This window comes from Ursus arctos, unplaced genomic scaffold, assembly GCF_023065955.2.
Source record: "Ursus arctos isolate Adak ecotype North America unplaced genomic scaffold, UrsArc2.0 scaffold_2, whole genome shotgun sequence".
Lineage (NCBI taxonomy): Eukaryota > Metazoa > Chordata > Mammalia > Carnivora > Ursidae > Ursus > Ursus arctos.
In genome coordinates, this window is record NW_026622874.1 from 15,407,247 (window position 1) to 15,428,410 (window position 21,164).

Sequence of the window (21,164 nt, forward strand, 5' to 3'; positions counted from 1 at the left end):
AATATATCTGTAAGACTAGAAATGTTTCCTAATGACTTTAAGGAATTCAAGAGCAGTAGTGGCTATTGTGTCTGTTTTGAGTTGGTAAAGAAAGTCTTACAACCCCGTGGAAAATTATTTTCAAAGTTAACATCTCATCAATGGATAATAGTTACTCGCTTAAGAAAATCAGGTGTTTCCCATATTTATTTGATAAAGAAGAACTTACATTTATATATAACTGTTAGCAGCAACTAGATTAAGCCTTACAGATGTCTTTTTTTATGTCTAAGTTTTAGCCTGTAGTTAGCATGTTAATAAATATATCAAATAAAGAAATTAAAAGTTCCCCTTCCCTAAACCCAGAAGTCATGGATTGAAAAAGATTAAGCATTATTATTAAGAATTGTCAATTGTCTTGTGGCTATGGAGTCTTATTCCCTATCTCAATAGAGCCCCATGGCAAATCAGAAGATAGTCCCTCCCATCTTCTGTGGACACAAATACATGAGTGTCCAGTTCTGCGCAGAGTGAGTCTAAGTGATTGTCTTGGTCTCTTCAGGCTGCTATAACAAAAACAGCATTTACTGGGTAGCTTAAACAATTTTTTTCTCATAGTTCTTGAGGCTGAGAAGTTCAGGGTCAAGGTGCTGGCAGATTCAGTGTGTGGTGTGGGCTTGCTTCCTGGTTCATAGATGGCCGTCTTCTTGCTGTGTCCTCATGTGGCAGAAGAGGCAAGGGAACACTCTGAGATCTCTCTCTCTCTCTCTCTCTTTTTTTAATTTAAATTTTAAGTAGTTAGCATACAGTGCAGTATTGGTTTCTGGAGTAGAATTCAGTGATTCATCACTTACATACAACACCAGTGCTCATCATAACAAGTGCCCTCCTTAATACTTCACCCACCTAGCCCATTCCCCATCCTCCTCCCTGCATCAACCCTCAATTTGTTCTCTGTCATTAAGAGTCTTTTATGGCTTGCTTCTCTCTACCCCTTATTTTTTCCCCCTTCCCATATGTTTATCTCTTTTCTCTCATAAATTCCACATATGAATGAAACCTTGTGGTATTTGTCTTTCTCTGACTGACTTAATTTCACTTAGCACAATATACTCTGGCTCCATCCATGTCATTGCAAATGACAAGATTTCATTTTTTTTTGATTGCTGAGTAATATTCCATTGTGTGTATATATAGCACATCTTCTTTATCCATTCATCAGTCAATGGCCATTAGGGCTCTCTCCATAGTTTGGCTATTGTTGATAATGCTGCTTTAAAAATTGGGGTGCATGTATCCCTTCAAATCTGTATGTTTGTATCCTTTAGGTAAATACCTAGTAGTGCAATTGCTTGATTGTAGAGTAGTTCTATTTTTAACCTTTTGAGGAACCTCCATACTGTTCTCCAGATCGGCTGCACCAATTTGCATTCCCACCAATGGTGCAAGAGGGTTCCCTTTTCTCTGCATCTTTGCCAACACCTGTTGTTTCTTGTGTTGTTAATGTTAGCCATTCTGACAGGTGTGAGGTGGTATCTCATCACAGTTTTGATTTGCATTTCCCTGATTAGTGATGTTGAGTATCTTTCCATGTGTCTGTTAGCCGTCTGGAAGTCTTCTTCAGAAAAGTCTGTATTCAGTTATTTGTTTTTTGGGTGTTGTGTTTGAGAAGTTGTTTGTAGATTTTTGGATACTAACCCTTTATCAGATGTGTCATTTGCAAATATCTTCTCTCATTCCATAGGCTGCCTTTTAGTTTTGTTGATTGTTTCCTTTGCTGTACAGAAGCTTTTTATCTTGATGAAGTCTAAATAGTTCATTGTTGCTTTTGTTTCCCTTACCTGTGGTGACATGTCTAGCAAGAAGTTGCTGTGGCCAAGGTCAAAGAGGTTTCTGCCTGTGTTCTCCTCTAGGATTTTGATGGTTTCCTGTCTCACATTAAGGTCTTTCATCTGGGATCTCTTTTATAAGGACGCTAATCCCATTCATGAGAGCTCTATCCTCCTGACCTAATCACTCCCTGATGGCCACATGTCCCAATACCATCATATTTTGGATTAGGTTTCAACATATGAATTTTAGGAGGAACACAGTCTATAGCAGTAATATAATACAGGTATTAAGGGTACCTCTCTATTTAAAGGGTAAACTTGTATTTAAACAGATTTGAGTTCAAATCCTAGCTCTAGCTTTGTGTCCTTGCCCAAGTTAATTACCTTCCCTAAACCTCACTTTTCTTATCTCATAAGCTTTGTACATAATAGATGCTCAGTAAATATTGACTTGCTGAATGAAAATATGAAGTACTCTTGGGAACCCAGCCAGAAAAGTAGTCTATAGTTCGGAGCCAGAGTGCAGCCACAGATTTTTTTTTCCCCCCAAACAGTTACGAAAATTTTCAAATATTTAGAAAGTGCAAAGAACTGTACAGGAAACATCCATCAGCCCCCCACCTAGGTTTTACAATTAATATTTTGTTACATTTTCTTTGTCATTTATCTATTGATCCATCTACCCTTTTATTCAATTAATCAATCCATTTTAATATTTTAAGGCATTTCAGAATTGCCTTTGTATGTCTTTATACCTTATGCCTAATGGTGCAACATGTATATTATTAGCTAGAGCCCAGTATTTGCTAACAGTTTTCTTTTGTAGGTAGAATTTACTTTCAATGAAGTACACAAATATTAGTAGTGCCATTTCATTAATTTTGACAAATGCAGTACTTGTGTAATCCAAGACATAGAAGTTCCCTCATGTCTTCATGGTTAATCCCGACCCTTCCCCCAGAAGCAATGTTTTTTGTGGGTTTTTCTAGTTTTTTTAATTATTATTTAAAAAAATTTTTTATTTAAGTTCCAGTTAAACAGAAAGCGTAGTATTAGTTTCAGGTGTACGATTTAGTGACTCAACACTTCACATAATACCTGATGCTCGTCACAACAACTGCACTCCTTAATCCCCATCACCTATTTAACAGATGCCCACCCACCTCCCCTCTGGTAACCATCAGTTTGTTCTCTCTAATTAAAAGTCTGTTTCTTGGTTTGTCTCTCAGTCTCTCTTTTTTCCTTTGCTTGTTTTGTTTCTTAAATTCCACATATGACTGAAATCATATGGTATTTGTCTTTCTCTGGCTGACTTACTTTACTTAGCATGATACACTCACTCTGTAGCTATATCCATGTCATTGTAAATGGCAAGATTTCATTTTTTTTTTTAAGGGGAGGGAGGGACAGATGGAGAGGGAGAGAGAATCTTAAGCTGGGTGTGGGACTCAATTCTTAGAACCCTGAGATCATGACCTGAGCTGAAATCAGGGGTTCCACTTAACTGACTGAGCCACCCAGGTATCCCAAGATTTCATTCTTTTTTATGGTTGAATACTATTCCAGTGTGTGTGTGTGTGTGTGTGTGTGTGCGCGTGCTCACGTGCGACACTTCTCCTTTATCCATTCATCAGTCGATGGACACTTGGGCTCTTTCCATGATTTGGCTATTGTAGAAAACACCCCAGAAGCAATCTTTGTTTTGATTTTTTTTTTTTAACCTTGTATCACTTTGACTTGTAGAACTTTATGTTAGTGGACCCATAGAGGAGAATCATTTCCATGTAAGATGTAGTTCACACAGCATAATAGTTCTGAGATTCTTCTGTGTTACAGGTGTATGGAGTGCTTCGTTGTATGAATATGCCACTGTTTGTTTATACACTTTCCTAATAAGGGATATCTGAGGCTGCTTACAGTTTGGAGCTATTATAAATAAAGCTGCTAGAAATATGTCTTAGCCCTATATCAGTCTTTCTTGTATATATTTGCATTCATTTCTCTTGGGTGAATACATAGATATGGAATTGCTGAGTCATAGGGTAGGTGTATGTTTAGTTTTCTAGAAAACCGTCAAATAATTTTACAAAGTAGTTTTACTGTTTTGCACTCCTACCAACAATGTTTGAGAATCCAAGGATACTAGCATTTGGTGTATCAGTCTTTTTAATTTTAATTTCTGGTGGCCATGTAGTAATATCTCATTGTGGCCCTAATTTCATTTGAATTTATTGACTGATGATGTTGAACACTTGACCATGTTCTTACTGCCCATTCATAGATAATCCTTCGTGAAGTGTCTCTTCAAATCTTTTGTTTTTAAAATTGAGTTGTTTGACATTAAGTTGTAGGAGTCCTTTATGTATATGATGCAAGACTTTTTCTAGATATGTTTGCCAGGCTGTGGTTTACATATTTATTTTCTTAACAGTGTCCTTCCATCATTGGAGGTTTTTAAAATTTGATAATGTATACTATATCAGTTTATTCTTTTATAGTTAGTGCTTCTGTGTCCTGACTAAGAAACCTTTACTGCCTTCACCAAGTTAAAAAGATATTCTGTCTTCATTGAGTAGCCTCATAGTTTTAGTTTTATGTTTAGAACTGTGATATGTCTGAAATTAATTTTTGTATATTACGTGAGATAGGGATCAAGGTTCATTTATTTTCCCCATATGGATATCCAACTTTTTGAGTACATTCATTGAAACAATTTTCATATACTTACATGTTTATATATATAAACAATTTTATTTTCCTCATTGTATTATCTTGGTAACTTTGTTGAAATCAAATGACTTTATAAGTGTGCTTATAGTTCTAGACTTTTAATTATTTATTGATTTTTTTTGGTCTGTCTTTATATCCGTTTTATACGGTCTTGAATATTGTAATTTTACAGCAAGTATAATAAAGGCTTCTCTTCTGTTAGTCTCTTTTTTTCCAGAATTTCTACACTTATTTTCTAGCTGTTACCCTAATCTGTTCTCTGGTTCTTCGAGCCAATAAGACAACAGTTTTATGTCCAGGTTTTAGCCGTCCAGTGTGGTATCATTGGTGCCTGATCTTCAGCAAAAACCATAAAGAATGGGAATTTTACCCAGTGTTATTCTCCCCTCCAGTTTCTGACTGCTTTTGTTTAGCTCATCAGTGTCTTCAGGTAACTGTCGTATGTATTTGTGCGGATATAGTTTAAATTTGTTGCCAGAAAGAACGTTGGTACAGTAGGAGTTACTCCTCCATTATAGAAGTGGTACCCAGATGGTTTTTAAAAGTCAGACTGAGCAAGCATCTGGCCAGAGATGCAATTAAAGTAAGGAATGGGGAGAGGTTTGGTGCAAAGAGGGGTAGATTTTGAATAGAGGGAAAGGATTCAGTTCACCTTAGTTAGAGAAGGCCAAATGGTGCTTGGAAGAACTCTAAGGGAAAGAACTTGCTAGAACACCGTTTTTAATTTATCTTATTTTTCATTAAAGATTTTATTTATTTGAGAGAGAGAGAGAGAGCAAGCACGAGTAGGGAGAGGGGCAGAGGGAAAGGGAGAGGGAAATGCAGATTCCCCGCTCAGCAGGGAACCTGGTGTAGGACTGGATTCCAGGACCTGGAGATCATGACCTGAGCAGAAGTCGGATGCTTAACTGACTGAGCCACCCAGGCACCCCTAGAACACTGTTTTTTAAACTGTGAGTTATAAAATCAATTTAGGAGGTAGCCTCTGAAAAGTCATTTTTGCTTGTAACCTAACTTAAAACCGTAAAACCAGTAGAAAGTAAGATCATTTCATTACTGGTTTGTATCTTTATCCTTAGCTCTCTAATTAGAGAACAGTTTCTGGAGTCACTGAATTCATACCTTCTCTGTCTGATGTGTCATGGACCTTCATTTTCTGTTGGACTTATATGCTGAGCATATAAACAGCACAGTTCTCAATAAACGTTAAATACACTTCTGTATATAGACCAAACATTTGTTAAAATGATGTCAGGATTGATGAAGCATGACTGCCTTTTGGAGATCCACAGTTTAAGGGATCCTTAACTGACATCTTTCGTGGGGGAGGGGAAGCCTTGAAAATATATTCATCATTCATGTAGCATGTTCTCTCATCAACAAATCCCAGAGTTCCTTGTTCATGAAAAAGGTAGTGACAGAGCACTATCAGGAATGCTTCAGATTGGGATAGTATTAGAACCTTTTGCCTCTTTCTTCCTTTTTTGTTCCTTTTCTGTTCTCTCTGTAACCCTTCTTCCAGCCCCTAAAGCACACACCCATGATGAGGTCTGGATAAAAGTAGAAATTAAGCAATCAGAACTATAACTGTATAAATCAAAGAAAATTAAATAAGTAAAAGGATTGCATCTTTCAATTTTTAAAATTAGGCAGAGCTCTGGAAATTGGTGATAATGAAGAAAAAGCTCCTTTCAGATTCATTAAGTAGTGTTTCCATGATCTAATTTTTCTGTCATTGGGAAAGAGTGTGATAATATCATCATTAGCAGAAGAGGGTTAAAAGGGAACAATAGTACTTCAAAAGACACCATTAAGAAGGTGAAAAGGCAGGGCACAGACAGGGAGAAAATATTGACAACACATATTCTGACAGGGGACTTGTGAACAGAATATATCAAGAACTCCCAGTAATAAGACAAACAATCTAATTAAACAAATGAGCAAAAGCTTGAAGAGACCGTCACCAAAGAATATGTATCAATTGCCTAAAAGCACATAATAATACACTCTACATTATTAGCATTCAGGGAAATGCTGATCAAAACCACAGGGATTAATAAAAGGGAAACGACCAGCAGTATCAGGTACTGACAAGGATGTGAAGCAATGAGTACTTGTCGTTTGCTGGTGTGTGTGTAATGCTTGAGTTACAACCACTTTGGAAGACACTTTGGCAATTTGTTATAAAGTTAAACATGCACTTATCATTTAAACCTTGAACTTCAACCCCTGGGTGTTTACTTAAAGAGAATGAAAACCTATATCCATAAAAAATGCTTGTGTATACATAGCAGCTTTATTCATACTAACCAAACATGAAAAAACCCAAATGTTCAGCAGGAGAAAGGATAAACAAATGTGGTATGTTTACACAGTGGAATATTACTCATCAGTGAAAAGGAATGGCCTACTGAGGCATGCATCAGCGTGGAAGAGTCTCCGAAACGTTATACCGAGTAAAAGAAGCCAGACACAAAAGAGTTTATGTTATATGATTGCATGTGTATAAGATTCTTTTAAAAATGCAAAGCTAATAATATACTGTGATAAAAATCAAACTGGTGGTTGCCTGGAGTGGAGGTGGTTGACTGCAAAGAGGCATGACGGATGCTGTGGAATGATGGGGATACTCTGTAAGGATGGGGTTACGTAAATGGAATTATGTACTTACACATCCCAACTCAAGGACTCATGTGTGCATTTCGCTGGATACAAACTCTGTGTCAAGAAAGGTTTTTTTTTTTTTTTAAATAGTTCCAGACTATACTCTGGCTACCTTGGCATATGGAAACTACCACCACACTAACCCTCCTCCCTATGGTAACTCTTCCTAGTAATCTTTGATAACCACCGCCCTGGACAGAGACAGTTTTTAGACTCACAAAATCATAATGCATTTTATTCAGCACATTAAATGGAAAGCCCCTTGCTGAAATGAAGCACAAACACATAGATGGGATCCGTGGGATGGGATACACGTCCAGGATTCAAACAGCACAATTGGGATGTTTGTCTTTGCATTAGAACTCCCACATCAACTCTAGAACCTTCCTGCCCTCTTCTACCTTTTGCTTCAGCCTCCCATGGTGTCATTTGCCTGACTACAACCCATAATGGAGCTTTTAAAATTAGGTGCCCTGAGCATTTCTTTATTCCAGATTCCAAAGATGAACCTGGGGATAATGGGACATTTAGAATTGCTTTAGGAACTGTACGACATCTTTGGGGTTCCCACTGTGCTAATAACTCACACATTTAAGTTGAAGTATCAGTGAAATTGTGGTGGACAGCCCAGGGTCAAGATCAAGCAGCAGCCTGATGTCAAATTATGTTAAAATCTGTGACTGTTTATAGTACTTCTTTCTCTTCACCTTTTCTCTAGGCCTACTCTGTCTACGACGAAGACATCGGGTACTGTCAAGGACAGTCTTTTCTGGCTGCTGTATTGCTGCTGCATGTGAGTAATTTTCCATGTGATAAATGGCATGGTGCTGCCAAGTTTATTTTATTTTCTACTTGGTTTTGTTCATCCTTCCTATTTTCCATTTATCTGATGGAGATTACACAGGGCACATCTTTTTTAAATGTACCTTTGGTGATAAAGTAAGAGATCTGGTGTCAGGTACTGGACAGTTTCTCAATTGAATTAATAATGCTGACAAGGGGATAAATTGCTTATTTGGAGTTATTTTTAATGAGAACCCTCTAGATTGAAGAGGTCAATGTAACTGCTCAGATACAAGCAGGACTAGAACCATTACGAAGGAATATAGCAAGGAAGTCTTATCTTTTCTGCGATTTATTTATTTATTTATTTATTTATTTATTTATTTATTTATTTGACAGAGATAGAGACAGCCAGCGAGAGAGGGAACACAAGCAGGGCAAGTGGGAGAGGAAGAAGCAGGCTCATAGCGGAGGAGCCTGATGTGGGGCTCGATCCCATAACGCCAGGATCACGCCCTGAGCCGAAGGCAGACGCTTAACCGCTGTGCCACCCAGGCGCCCCACTGCGATTTATTTTTGTGTATTCTTTTTCCTCTCAGTCACCTTCATTTAACAGAACATTTATTTTTTTATTTTTATTTTTTTTAAAGATTTTATTTATTTATTCGACAGAGATAGAGACAGCCAGCGAGAGAGGGAACACAAGCAGGGGGAGTGGGAGAGGAAGAAGCAGGCTCATAGCGGAGGAACCTGATGTGGGGCTCGATCCCAGAACGCCGGGATCACACCCTGACCTGAAGGCAGACGCTTAACCGCTGTGCCACCCAGGCGCCCCTAACGGAACATTTATTGATCATCAGTCTGTCAGTGCTAGGCTAGGAAGTGGGATTACAAATATGAATAATTTATCATTTGTGTTCTCAAAGGCCTCCTGGTTCAGGATGGGACACAAATACTATAGGCACATACTTATTATTTTTATTCTTTTTACGTGTCTTTATTGTTTTCTCTGATGTTCACTAAAGAAGAACTTACAGTGTGCTAAGTAAAAGCAATGCACAGAGTAAGAGTACAGAGAGGAGAATTACCCAACCCAGCTTTGCCAGAACTTTCAGGAAAGACTTTCTGAAGGAGATGGTATCCTTGCCCAGACAGAAATAATTGAGGTTGGGAAAGGGAGGGAGTAGAGACAGCTAGAGAAGAGGAACAACATGAGCAAATATATGGAGACACAAAAGGTCACAGCATATAAAGGGAATGATATGAAATTACAGTTTCTGTTCAACAGTTACTATAGGAACTGTACACAAAGACAGGTATGAGATAAAAATGGTCAGATGGGCAAAGACCAAATCATAAAGACTCTGTAATCGTGTCAAGAAAGGTGGGCTTTATTCTAAAGCTAGTGAGGAGCCATTGATCAGTTTGAAGCACGAGAAGGACAGTTAGATGTTCCTTTCAGATAAATCCTTATACCTTTGTAGAGGGTGACATTAAAGGGGACAAGCAGCAGCAGAGAGACCAGTTAGGAAATATCAATCTAAATGAGAGATATGGAGACACAGAGAAAAAGAAGCTTAATTAAGAAACATGCAGGAGGCAAAATTGGTAAGTTTTATGGAAGGATTGACAAAGGAAGAGTCAAAAGTAATGTCGAATTTTCTAGCTTTGGTGACTGGATGACTTGTGGTTGTTTTTTTTTTTTTTTTTCTTTGACTTAAGGTATTTTTAGCTGAGATAGAAAATACATCCATTAAGATCGAATGGAGAAAAGTGATTAGGATTGATGATGAATTTTGTTTTGAATCTTTGAGTTTAGGATATTTTGGGGACATCTGAGTGAAACTGTCCACCAACAAGGTAGATGCTGGAGACTGATGCTGAGGGAGAAATCACAGCTGAAGTCACGAGACTGCATCAGATCATCTAAGAAAAATAAATAGAATTCCAGAGGCCAGGAATTTCAGATATTTAAAGGGCTGATGAGGAACAGGAATTCCTGGCAAATTTCTGATTTTCAGTAAAGAGAAGGTGGTGTCTGCTGTCAAACACAGCAAAGAGGTCTGGCAAGTTTAAAGCAAAAGCATGTCTTCTAAGTTTGCATTCTGGAAATGAATAGTGATTATAGTAGATTCAATGTCCTAATTCTGATAACTTGATTCTGATGATAACAATGATATACAATGGTTCTGTTGTGATAAATCATTTTATTTAACTTTGATTTCTTCCTCTTTTGCATTATCATCTGTTTATGGTCTTCTCGATCTTTCTTTGACATCTCCATGGCCCATCTTCTTGGTATTCCCTGTGATAATCAAGCACTTTATGGCCACAAATTCCCAGGGCCCTAGTTCTGCTACTAAGCCCACCTAGTATCTAACATAGTCAGCTCTCTTACACAGGGGGCTGGAGACTGCACGCAGTGACATGAATGTGTTCACCAAGTTTCAGAGTCACCTTTCTTCTACAAAGGTTCATAATCACCTTTCCTCTAATCACTCTGATGAGAAGCTGAAGTTGAAGCCATGGGTGGTGAAATTTTGTCTTCTACAAAGTAATCTTTGCATATTATCAGTTTAGCATTTTAGACTTGTAGCCCTGTTGAACACATTACAATATATTGATTAAACTTCAGTGAGAATAACATCTCTTTGAGATATATGTTCTCAGACTTAACAGGGGGTTAGTTAAATATGAGTTCATATTTATTTGGAAATACCTCCCCACAAAAAAAATAGTTCGTGATTCAAATAACTAGAAAACTCAAATACGTAGAATTTTTTTTCTACATTATCTACCCTCTTATTATAAGGGTCACATGCCAAGTCAGCACTCTAAACATGTTTTCAAACTATGTTACAAGATGGATAGAAATTTAGTCCAGTTTCTCACACTTTCTACAATAATAGAATTATGCAGTTGTCATCATGGCTTATAAAAATAACTGGAAATGTAGAAATACCTTCAGAACCCTTGAGGAAAGTTTCACTGATATTCAGCATAGTGGTAATGAGAAACATATTGTTGTAATTTTTAATCGAGAGTATATGCGATAATTCTTTTAATTAGTATATTCCATTAACTGACCAACCCATCCATTAACGAATTTGAATGAAAGAAAGTAACTAATTTTTTTTTCTTTTTCATGTTTTTGCCTCTATGGTTTAAACAGGTAGAAGAATACAGTCTAGCTTAAATAATTCATCAAATACACCATCTCAAGTGCTAGGGAGATACATTATTGCGGTGTTACTGACTAATTTTTTTATCAGTTACATAAGCAGTTGCTTCTTTCTGCTGAGAGACATCCTTTGGCAGCTCCATATTAATCATTGTCAGAACCTGATTCTTTTCGGGATGCTGTCTTTTCCTTCCCCATAGTCATTTATATTTCACATTCACTGCCTAAGAGGAAAGGAAGATCAAAAAGGAAAGTATTCAAGAACAAAAGTTTAGAATTTATAAGGTTTTCCATTGTCTAAGTAATTTTAAGAAATAATTAGCTTCTCTTCGTGCTTGGAAATTTCCCAATGCTGTAATAATAGCTTTGTAACTTGTATTTTAAGCAGTAGAAGAATTGTTTATCGCAGTAGATGCTGTTATAGCTATTGATAGAATTATAAGAAATTTATCCTTTACAGTTGGTCAAGAATGTTATAGCACAGATAAGTAATATCATCATTGTAGTATTAATAATTGCTTATTTATATATTTCATTTATTCTAAAAATCATAGAAAATATTTTAAAGAATTTTTAACCCAATATATTTTGCTAACATGCTTACTGTCAAGTAGTTTTAAATTTTTTCATTTACCATATATTTTTCTTGATCTTCAGAAAATCATGTTCCTTTTTAAGGTTAAATTACTGTATGTTTACTACTATGGGCATATATGGAAGCTTTCCAACTGCAGAAAGGATTATTTTTGAATAATCCAGAATGTTTAAAATTTTTGAATTTTTCAAAAACACTATGACCAGGCACAATTCCTGTGGAAACCAAAGGCTTTATTTGACAAAGATATGCACACCCAGCAATTCCACTCCTAGATACGCATCTTAGTCAAATTTACGCACATTTATACCAAAATTGTGTATTAGAATTGTCCCAGGATCAGTGTTTATAACCAAAAACTCAAATGTCCACTATTAGAATGTCTAATACAAGAATTGTAATTAGACATTAAAATGGAAAAATTGTGATATATTTAATAGTAGAACACTATATAACAATGAAATGAATGTTTTACACTACATAAGTTAATGCGAATGAATCATACAAACATAAGGTTTAGTAAGAAAGCAAAGTATACTTGGTATCATTTTGGTATGATTCCATTTTGTATAAAGTTCAATAGCAGATGAAACTAAATTCTATTTTTGGGATGCTACCTAGATGGAAAATATGAATAACACCAATGAAATGATTATTGATAAAGTCAAGAGAGTGATTTCTTGACAAATTGGGAGTCGTGATTGGGGTGGAATATACAAGAGTGGGTGGGATCTTCAGGAGTATTGAAAGTATTCTGTTCTTGACTTGGGTGGTAGTTACACTTGTCTTTATAATTATTTGGTTTTACTTTATGATCAAGTTATTTATTAAAGTATACATTTAACTATTATGCATTTTTGTGGGTTGTATTTAAAAATGAAATAAAATTTAAAAATGACAAATCTTTTACTGCAATCCCCCCAAAAAGATAGGTTTAAGGTAAGATTTCACCAATGGACTTAAGAAGTGAGAAGCAGAGCTACTTCTTAGTTTTCCTAAAAGATTTCCACAGAATCCAAGGTACAAGATCTTGACTTCCTAGTGTGTTTATATGTTTATATACATAAAAATATTTGTGCCACTGTATTATTCAAGACTCTGCTACATTTGACATAACTTTAACTCAAAGTAGCTGAAATTAAAAAGGAGATTTATAGGCTCATATAATGGGGAAGTCCAGGGCAAAGATGATTTTGACATGGTTGGATTCCAGAGTTCATATATTGTCATCGGGAATCTATGTCTCTGTATCTCTGTTCCGCTTAATTTTTTTTTTAATTCTATGGGCAGATCACAAAATAGGCAACATGGCTGTGATTGGCCTAGCTTCCATGTTTTTAGTTTTACAACTTCATTTAAAAGGGACCATCTTTTGCTATAACTCCTGCATTAAAAAAAAAAAAAAATCCACGGAGGACTCTGATTGGCCTGTCTTGGGAACCTGCTGCCATCCCTGAATCAATTACTCAGGCCAGGACAGTGTGATATTCTGATTGGCCTGGCCCAGGTCTTGAGTCCATCTTGTTGCTGATAGTGAATTGGATAAGCTTCTCCCTACAGGGAAAAGGTATTTGATTCCAGATGAGAGGAAGATAGGATGCTAGACAGATATATCACATCTTCTATTAGGGTTATCTTTACTACCAGAGTTTTAGTGTATTTTAAATAAGTCCTTCTATACTCCCAAATCAATTTTCCTTAAAATGCAAGAAATTTTCCTGTTCTAAGTTAATTCTTGTATCAGTGCTTTTGAGCCATTTCTCGACATCTCCCTGTGGGTGAATACACTCAAGACATTTTACCTTTAAAAAATATTCTCTTGGAGGGGGTGGAACGCCTGGACGGCTCAGTCGGTTAAGTGTCCCACTCTTGATTTCAGCGCACTTCATGATCTTAGGGTTGTGAGGTTGAGCCCCTCGTCAGGCTCCACACTGGGTATGGAGCCTGCTTAAGATTCTCTCTCTCCCTCTGCTCTTCCCTCCCTCCCGTGTGCATGCAAGCTCTCTCTCTCTCTCTCTTAAAAAAAAAAAAAAAAAAACAGGGGCGCCTGGGTGGCTCTGTCGTTAAGTGTCTGCCTTCGGCTCAGGGCGTGATCCCCGCGTTATGGGATCGAGCCCCACATCAGGCTCCTCTGCTGGGAGCCTGCTTCTTCCTCTCCCACTCCCCCTGCTTGTGTTCCCTCTCTCGCTGGCTGTCTCTCTCTCTCTCAAATAAACAAAATCTTAAAAAAAAACAAAAACAAAAAAACAAAAAGCAAAAAACAAAAAAACTCTCTTGATCTTCCCATTAACTACTATCTTAGGTTTCTCTGCCCTTTCAAAGCTGAACTTCACAGTTAATAAAAAGCACAACTATGAATATGAATTGTGGTTTAATACCTTTCAAGTTCTATGAACTTCAACAAGTTTCCTAAGCTCTCTGAGCTTTGTTTCTTCATTTATTAAATGGAGATAATATTATCATTCTTCTAGGATTTTTGTGAATATTGAATACTTATATTATGAATGTAAAGGGTCTTATTTTATATCTGGCACAAAAAAGAATGCAATCATGGGATTAAATACAGGCCTTACTTAATAGATGTGTAGTTATTGGAAAATCACTTAACTTCTCCGAACTTCACTGGTTAATATTTAAAATGTAAAAATAATACCTACTTTACAGAATTGTTACGAGGATCAAATGGGGTTATGAATGAATGCTTCTAATAATGGTGTTTTCTGCTATTTGTTCTAGAATTGGCTTAATTATTTGTCCAGGCTTTTCTTCTAGACCCTTGTCCCACTAGCTTAAATTGATTACACACAGCAAACTAATGTTATACAGTATGTTTTATGGCTTATAAATAGAAATTCAATTTAAATGTATTTTAGTATATATTTGATTTAAAATGAAAAAAACAAGCTAGTTTTCATTTTATTTGCTTTTGTCTTCACAAAATGAACACTCAAAGAGTTCATGATTTTCAAAGTTCTCACTAGCATTTACCTTTGTTGAAGAAAATGAAAAATTAGTGGAATTTTCATTGCCTTCACGGAAAAACATAGATTTATTACAAAAACATGTGAAACACAGTCATGTGGAACAGAAAGTTTAGTTTTATCCAAGTAAGGTGATTGTTTTATGTTATCAACATGTAATTTTACTTTGAAATACATCTTGATGTGTTACATCAGGTGAGCCTTAAAGACTTTTGAAGTAGTTAGACCTGCTTTGTTTTATGGTTCATTGCAGAAAGAAGCAGTGAAGCTTGGAGACTGTCTCCATTCAGTGTTAGTACAGATGGCAGATCCTTATCAACATTTGTTACCAAACAATGATTACATCATGATTGATTCTCAGAATATGCATGTGAGGCAGGTATTTAGTTTTGTATTTCATAGAACCATGGATGATATTTTGATATCTTAATTATAAGATTTTAATATTTATCTCCTCCTTTCCCCAATAAAACAACACTGATTCTATGACAAAACTCCTATACACAACAAAGATGGATATTCAATATTAGAGATCCACTGTGTCCCAACATCTTAATATTTTTTTTAAACAATAGATTGGTTGGCAATTCTGCCTGATTTGGATCCCTAGTCAATGGGCCAGACTGGCTATGGAACCTGTTCTACTACCCTGCGCAGGCAGGGAAGCAAATTCATAGCCCCACCTAGTTGCTGAGCTTATTAGCCTTCAGTCCTGACCCTATAAGAAGCCTGGCCAGAGAATCTGAGCTGCTATAGACATCATCCTATAGGCCCACTCAAGCAGAGACCCAAGCCAGTAGCCCTGCCCAACTGTTGAACATAGCCTCTGGCCTTTAATAACAGTGACCCTGGGCAGCCTCAAAGCCTAGCCTACAGTACCACCAAGCCAGAGTGCCTGCTGTCTTGCCCAGCTGCAGAGCCCAGGCTCCACTTCTACCCAATTCCTGAACGTAGCCTGTAGCCTCACCTAATCAGGAAGCCTGGACAGTAAATCCACCTGACCACAGAACAGTGTCTAGCCTCACTCAACTGTGGGATACAGCTAGAGACCCCTCATGACCAGAGAGCCCAACCAGTGACCTTGGCCAACAGCAGAGCACAGCCAGTAGCTTACCTGATTATGAAGCCAAGCCTGTGGCCCTGCCTAACTTTGGGATGCATCCTGGGGCCCCACCTGAACACAAAGTCCAGCCCAAAGCACCATCTGGTCTGGCACAACGTGAGACCCCACTTGACCTGGAGCTATTTCAGAGCTCAACCCATAACCCTGCCTAATTGTGGAGTCTAAGTGGTGGCACCACTTTGCCAAGGAAGATAGCCTCTAACGGTGTTCATCTGAAAGTGATTGCAGAGCCCAGCTAGTGGCCCCACCTGACAGTGGAGGTTGGCCAGCAGCCCCACCTAGACAGAGAGCCCACCCACTTGTCCTGCTTGAATGTTGAGCACAGCCAGCAGGCTCACCCAACTGTGTAGCCCAGCTAATACAATGCCCCTGGCCTTAGAGCATGAGCAGTGGCCTCACTCAGCTGGACTCTGATAGCAAGCCCTGCTTGCCTATGAATGCTATCAACTGGTCCATCTAGTACCCTAAGCTGAACTAACTGGTGAAGGTCGTTTCATGCCAAAGCAAACCTGTAATGTGTAGAAGAGGAGACCACTTACTCAAGTATGCAGATAACAATGCAAGGAATCAAGGATCATGAAGAATCAGGTAAACATGATACCACCAAAGGAAACTAATAAAGCTCAAATAGCTAACTGTAAAGAAACAGAAATCTGTGAACTGTCTGACAAAGAATTCAGAATTCAGAATAATCCCTCTAAAGAAGTTCAGTGAACTACAAGAACACACAGATCACTAAATAAAATTAGGAAAATGAAATGAAGTCAACAAAGAAGTAGAAACCATCAAAAAGCAGATTCTAGAGCTGAAGAATACAATGACTGAACTGAAGACTTTAACAGAAAACTACAATAGACTCAACCAAACATAAAAAGGAATCAGTGAACCAGAAGACAGGTCACTGGAAGCTATCAAGTCAGAAGCCCAAAAAGAAAATGAAAAAAAGTAAAGAAAGCCTATGGGACTTATGAGACACCATCACATGAAACAGTATATACATTATGGGAATCCCAGAAGGAAATGAAAAAGGGACAGAAAGTCTATTTAAAGCAATAATGGCTGTAAGCCTCCCAAACTTGGGGATACAAAAGGACTTCCAGATTTATGAGACCCAGAAGACTCTAGGTGGTTAGAATCTGAACAGGGTTACACTAAGACACATTATAATTAAATCGTCAAAAATCAAAGAGAATTTTGAGAGCAGCAAGAAGAAGGCTACTCATCACATACAAGGGAGCTCCCCATATGACTACTCAGTTTCTCAACAAAAACATTGTAGGCTAGAAAAGAGTGGGATGATATATTCAAAGAATGTGTTGAAAGACTGTACCTAGCAAAGCTAACCTTGAGAAATGAAGGAGAGAGAAAGACTTTCCCAAACAAACAAAAGCTGAGGGTGTTCATCATCACTAGACCTCCCTTACAATAAATGCTAAAGGGCGTTCATCAAGCTGAATTAAAAGGATGCTCATTAACATTGTAAAAACATATGAATGTGTAAAATTCGCTGGTAATGGTAATTATGGAGTCAAAATCCGATTCTGTAATATGTTATGGTAGGACATAATTCACTTATAATTCTTGTGTAAAGTTAAAAAACAAATATAATAAAAATAACCATAACTACAATAATTTTTTCTACACAATATAAAAAAGATGTGTACTGTAACATCAGACACCTAAAGTGTGAGGCAGGGGAGAAGTAAAAGTATCAAGTTTCTGTATACTATCAAAGTGAAGTTTTCATAAACCTAAAATAGGATGTTGTAACTATAAGATATTTTAAGCAAATTTCATGGTAACCACAAAGCAAAAACTGACAGTAGATTCACCAAAGATGAAGAGAAAAGAAGAGAGAGCATTCTGCCATAGAAAATCATTAAATCACAAAGGAAGACAACAAGAGAGAAAGCAAGAAACAAAGTACCCACAAAAAAGTCAGAACACAGCAAAATGTCAATAATGAATTGTTACCTGTTAATAATTAAACATAAATGGATAAATTCTCCCATCAAAAGATATAGAATAGCTGATTGGAAGGGAAAAAAACAAGACCCGACTATATGCTGCCTATAAAGAGACTCACTTTAATCATAAGGACACACACAGACTGAGAGTGAAAGGATAAAAAAAGATATTTCAAACAAATGGGAACCCAAAGAAAGTAGAAGTGGCTATATTTATATTAGACAAAACAGATTTAAAGCTAAAAAGGGTCAAAAGAGACAAAGTCATCATATAATGATAAAAATGTCATCAAGAAGATATAACTCATAAATATGTATTTGCCCTCATTGGAGCACCTAAATATATAAAGCAGATACAAACAAAACTAAAAGGAGAAATGAACAGCAACAATAATATTTGGAGACTTTAATATCTCACTGTCAACAATGGATCATCTAGGTAGAAAACCAATAAGGAAAGCAGATTTGAACAGCACTATAAACCAAACGTACTGAACAGACATGTACAAAACATTCCATCCAAACCCAGCAGAATACTCATCTTCTTAAGTTCACATGGGACATTTTCTAGGATAGATCCTATGTTGGGCCATAGAAAAATCTCAAGAAATTCACAAATATAGAAATTATATGAAATAGCCTTTGTAACCACGAAACTAGAAGTCAGTAATAGGGGAAGAGTTGGAAAATTCATGAATATGTAGAAATTAAATAACACACTTCTGAACATACAGTGGTTTAAAGAAGAAATCATAAGGGAAGTTAAAAAATATTTTGAGAAAAATGAAAATGGAAACACACCAAATGCAGCAAAAGCAGTTCTAGAAGGACATTTACTGTGATAAATGCATGCATCAAGAAAATAGTCATTATCTCAAATAACCTAACATTATACCTCAAGGAACTGGAATAAGAAGAACAAACTAAGCCCAAAGTTAGTAGAAGGAAGAAGGTAATAAAGACTGGAACAGAATAGCAAACAGAATTGAACATCACATTAAAAGGATTATACACCACAAGCAAGTGGGAATTCATCCCTGGAATGAAAGATGGTTCATACACAAATCATAAATGTGATACATCACATTAGTAGGATGAAAGATAAAAATCATCTCAGTAGATACAGAAAAAGCATTTGACAAAATTCAACATCCATTCGTGATAAAAATTCAACAAATTGGGTACAGAATGTACCTCAGCATAATTAAGGCCATATATTTCAAGCCAGCAGCTAATATCACACTCAGTGGTGAGAGGTTGAAAGTTTTCCCTCTAGTCATACAGATGACCAAGAGGTATAATAAAAGATGCTCAACATCACTAATTATCAGAGAAATGCAAATCAAAATCACAATGAAATATCACCTCATATATAGTACAATGACTGTTATCAAAAAGGCAAGAAATAACAAGTGTTGGCAAAGATGTAGAGAAAAGGGAACCTTCGTGCACTATTGGTGGTAATGTAAATAGGTGCAGTCACTGTGGAAGACAGTATGGCGGATCTTCAAAATATTAAAAGTAGAACTATGTATGATCAAACAATTCAACTTCTGGGTATTTATCAAAAGGAAATAAGAACACTAAAGCAAAAAAATATATGCACCCCTATGGTCAATGTAGCATTATTTACAGTAGCCAGGATATGGAAGCAATCTAAGTGGCCATTAATGGATGAATGGATAAGGAAAATGTGTCATGTATATATAAGAATGAAATCTTGCCATTTGCAACAACATGAATGGGCCTTGAGGGCATTATGCTAAGTAAAATAAGTTAAACAGAGAAAAACAAATATTATATGATCTCACTTATATGTGGAATTAAAAAAAAAAAGTTCATGGACAAAGACCAATTGATGGTTGCCAAAGGTTGGGGGTTAGGGATATGGATGAAATGGGTGAAGGGGGGGTAAAAAACTACAAACTATAATAAAATAAGTCATACGGATGTAACATACAGCATAGTTAATAATACTGTATTGCGGGATGCCTGGGTGGCGCAGTCGTTAAGCGTCTGCCTTCAGCTCAGGGCGTGATCCGAGCGTTCTGGGATCAAGCCCCACATCAGGCTCCTCCGCTAGGGGCCTGCTTCTTCCTCTCCCACTCCCCCTGCTTGTGTTCCCTCTCTCGCTGGCTGTCTCTGTTAAATAAATAAATAAAATCTTTAAAAAAAATAATAATACTGTATTGCATATTTGAAAAGTGCTAATAGACTAAATCTTAAAAGTTCTCATTGCAAAAAAAAATTGAGCTATGTATGGTGATAGATGTTAGCTAGACTTGTGATCATTTCACATTATGTACAGCTATTGAACTATTATGTTGTATACCTGAAACCAGTATAATGTTATGGGTCAGTTACATCTCCACTGAAAAAAAGAAAAAGAAAGCTTTTTCTCTAAGACCAGAAATGATACAAAGTTACCCACTCTCACCACTCCCATTAAACATAGTACTAGAAATCCTAGCCAGAGCAATCAGCCAGAAAAAGAAATCATAGATATCTAAATCAGAAAGGAAAAAAATGAAAGTGTCTCTTTTTACAGATGACATGGTCTTATATATAGAAAACCCTAAAGACTCCACCAAAAAATTGTTAGAACTAATCGTCAAATTCAGTAAGGTCACAGGATATGGAATCAACATACAAACTTCACTTTTGTTTCTATATACTTAACAATGAACTATCTGGAAAAGAAATAAAACAATCCTATTTACAATAGTATAAAAAATTAAATATTTAGGAATAAATTTAATTAAGGAGGTAAAGTAACTGTACACTAAGAGCTATAAAACATTGATGAAAGAAATTGAAGAAGACACAAATGGAAAGATATCTCATGCTCATGGATCAAAAGAATTGGTAATGTCAAAATGACATTATTCATACTAACCAAAGTCATCTACAGATTCAGTGCAATCCCAATGACAGCTTTTCAGAATTAGAAAAAACAATCTAAAATTTGTGTGAAAATGGAGAAGACCCTGAATAGCCAAACCAATTCTGAGAAAGAAGAGCAAAGCTGGAGGCATCACACTTGCTGATTGCAAACTCTATTACAAAACTATAGTAATCAAAACAGTATGGTACTGCAATAAAAATTGATATGTAGACCAATAGAACTGAGAGCCCAGAAATAAACTTATGCATCTATCGTCAACTAATACTAGACAAGGAAGCTAAGAATATTTAATGCAGAAATGACAGTTTCTTTAATAAATGGTGTTAGGAAAACTGGACAGCCATATGCAAAAGAATAAAACTGCACCCCTATCTTATATCTCTTATAAAAATTAAAATGGATTAAATATTTAAACCTAAGACCT

General features: G+C 36.6%; 1 protein-coding gene across 10 annotated transcripts in view; it reads left to right on the forward strand.

Annotated features, from left to right (window-relative positions):
- RABGAP1L (RAB GTPase activating protein 1 like) overlaps window positions 1–21,164 on the forward strand; it is a 722,910-nt gene that overhangs the window by 449,713 nt on the left and 252,033 nt on the right. For all 10 annotated transcript variants that reach the window (XR_007191366.2, XM_057315476.1, XM_044387902.3 and 7 more), the window contains one exon: window positions 7,924–7,998. Coding sequence is in view for 9 of the 10 variants with exons in the window: in XM_057315476.1 (XP_057171459.1) it covers window positions 7,924–7,998 (75 nt within the window). In the remaining variant the exon portion in view is untranslated. The remainder of the gene's footprint in view (window positions 1–7,923; window positions 7,999–21,164) is intronic.